At 44.6% G+C, this 2997-nt stretch overlaps 1 protein-coding gene across 1 annotated transcript; it reads left to right on the top strand.

Moving 5' to 3' along the window:
- The first annotated feature begins 686 nt into the window (after positions 1-686).
- LOC126791825 (shewanella-like protein phosphatase 2) lies at positions 687-2093 on the top strand. Its single transcript, XM_050518316.1, has one exon. The coding sequence runs from the start codon at positions 714-716 to the stop codon at positions 1908-1910; it is 1197 nt and encodes a 398-aa protein (XP_050374273.1). The 5' UTR covers positions 687-713; the 3' UTR covers positions 1911-2093.
- Positions 2094-2997: the final 904 nt, after the last annotated feature.

Consider the following 2997-nt stretch of genomic DNA (forward strand, 5'->3'; position numbering starts at 1 on the left):
TATAAACTTAGGCTTCCCAAGTTGCTTCACGAGCTATTTCTAGGTTTTTACCTCTAGTTTGTTTGTTTGCTTTTGTTATATCGAAAAAAAGTTGCTTCATAGGCACCAAAACAAGTTTCTTTACCAAAAACGGACACATTAGCATCAGTAGACGGCAAATTAAGGAACACGAGGTTAAGTCCCCCGTTGCTGCGGATAGATATTCGTGGATTACTGGAACAAAACAGTGGAAAAAATTATCGCTGTTGAATCAAAGTCATGCTACTCAAGCTTATATTTATGATTTAGCTGGTTTGTCTAGAGCCAGGAGATCCGGAGTGTGTTCCAACATTTAAGCTCTCTTTGTTTCTTTTTGCTTAGGCCGTTTAGGTCTCCATTGTAACAAAAAAAGTGTTGTTTCCATGTACGATTCGAAAACAATCAATAGGTTATGTAGCAGGTAATGTTGTGGATATTATGGTTGATAAAATCAGGTGCAGCAGTGTAAAGTAGTTAGGTTGTTGCGATGAATAAATTGGAGTTTTTTATTAGATCCCCATGAGCAAACTTTATGAAATTTTTTGTTACTATAGTGGAAGCAATATATGTAGCATTCAAAAAGAAATAATGAAATGGTAATTGACCATTGACTATTGAAACCCCTCAAATTGAAAAGTAGCGCAGCCCTTGGGATTTAGAGAGAGAGAGAGAGAGAGAGAGAGAGAGAGAGAGGAATGGAGAACCAGAAAGGCAAGAGCTCAGCAGCATGCAAAGACCTTCCTGCTCTCCTCACCTCTTTCATCGACACCTTCGTCGACTTCTCCGTTACCGGACATTTCCTCTTACCTGAAAACCCCATTCCCTTTCCCCAAGCTCAATCTCCCCCGCCCCCCTTGCAGACCCACTACCCTCCCCAGGACCGTCTCATCGCCATCGGCGATCTCCACGGCGACCTTGCCAAGACCAAGCAATCTCTCAGGCTCGCCAATCTGATCGACAGCTCTGACAAATGGGTCGGAGGCTCCTCCACCGTGGTCCAGGTCGGCGACGTCCTTGACCGAGGCGGCGATGAGCTCAAAATCCTCTATTTCCTCGAGAAGCTGAGGCGTGAAGCAGCCAGATGCGGCGGCACCTTAATTACCATGCACGGCAACCACGAGATTATGAATGTGGAAGGAGATTTCAGGTACGTGACCAAAGAGGGTTTGGATGAGTTTGTGAATTGGGCTGATTGGTACATGATTGGAAACCGAATGAAAGCTCTTTGTAAAGGCCTGGAAAAGCCTCGGGACCCCTTTGAGGGTCTCCCTTTGCTCTTCAACAATGTCAAGCCGGAGTTCGCAGAGGGTTTTAGGGCCAGAATCGCCGCATTGAGGCCTTATGGTCCCGTCACCGGTCGGTTCTTGTCCAAGAATGTGACAGTGTTGGTTGTGGGGGACTCGGTTTTCGTCCACGGTGGGCTTTTGGCAAAGCACGTTTCATATGGATTGGAGAAGATGAATGAGGAGGTGAGGGAGTGGATTAGTGGGGTGAAGGGGAGATTGGCACCCGAGTATTGCCGTGGGGCGAATTCTGTGGTTTGGTTGAGGAAGTTTTCTAATGAGTTTGCAGACAAGTGTGATTGTTCGGCACTGGAACATGTTTTAGCAACTATTCCTGGTGCTAAGAGGATGATCATGGGTCATACCATTCAGGAGTTTGGGATTAATGGTGCTTGCAATGAGAGAGCTATTCGGATTGATGTTGGTATGTCCAAAGGCTGTGGTAATGGCTTGCCTGAAGTTTTGGAGATCAATAAAAATTCAAGTTTGAGGATCCTGACATCGAACCCATTGTACCAGAAGAAGTACATTTCTTCTGCTGATGCTGGGAGGAGGGAAGGCGTTGGATTGTTGGAGCATGGACCTAGACAAGTGGAAGTGAAGGCTTGACTGTTTGGGTATTTATCATATTAGCCTAACTAATAGGAACCCCTTCTAAACAGATATGAGTTTTTTTTTTCCATATATACTCTTTTAGACTACTAGTCAGCTGGCTCTCTTGAAGGGTAAATAATTGTTTATCAAACATTCGAACTGGAATTGGATGGAGAAAAACATTGATGCTTTCACTTATCATGGGGTAGGCATTGAACACTTCAGTACTTCCACTTTCCTAGAAAAATCTATTTTGCAACTTATTATTATCATTGGCGTACCAGTCTTGTCATTATTCTTCATTCTTAGTGTTCTCATTGTTTGTTAAAATCTATATTCTAATTCTAGCTTGTAATATACCTAATAGTCAGTAGTATTTAAACCGGCCAAGCAGACCGTCTGTATCATTGGAGTCACTGCCGTAATGAGTCTTATGGTTATGTGTTTGGGAATGGTAATATTTGCAGATTTACTGTCATTCTCATAATTTTATTTCTGTTCACAAGTTTCTACCTTTTGCTGTTGGTCAAAGAGGGATAATCTCTTTTAGGGTCTCATGCCTGCAGAGTGGACTGTAACCATATCTAAAGGAAACGGCATTGATAGATTTTGTAATGTCAGAAAAGACTGCGCAGGAGAATATATATATATATGAGGATTTTCAGGTGTGGACGTCCGTACCTTACGTAAGGTATGGATTCGCCGATTCTGGCGACGGCAGGCCGCAATGGCGGGGCAAACCACGACAGCTGCACTCCCCACCTCCCGACGGTCCCGTCTGTGCCGGTCGGAACTCCATCGGCGACCCACGGCGGTTGAAATCGCGAAATTGCTGGAATCTTCCCAGAAACTTGTTTTTTGCAGATTCAGGCCGCTGTGGGTCGCCGATGGAGCTCTGGCCAGCACAGATGGGATCGCCGAGAGGTGGGTACTGCGGATGTGCTGGTCCTCCGCGCCGTTGTGGTCTGCCGTCAGCCGAAATCGGGACATCCGCACCTGAAACGGCCTATATATATCATGTTTATATTTACATGTTTAAGTATCAGTTACTTGCCAATCTACTATGATGGGAAGCAAAGAGGTTAGATTTCAAAATCATGAA

The sequence above is a fragment of the Argentina anserina genome, chromosome 4 (genome assembly GCF_933775445.1).
Source record: "Argentina anserina chromosome 4, drPotAnse1.1, whole genome shotgun sequence".
Lineage (NCBI taxonomy): Eukaryota > Viridiplantae > Streptophyta > Magnoliopsida > Rosales > Rosaceae > Argentina > Argentina anserina.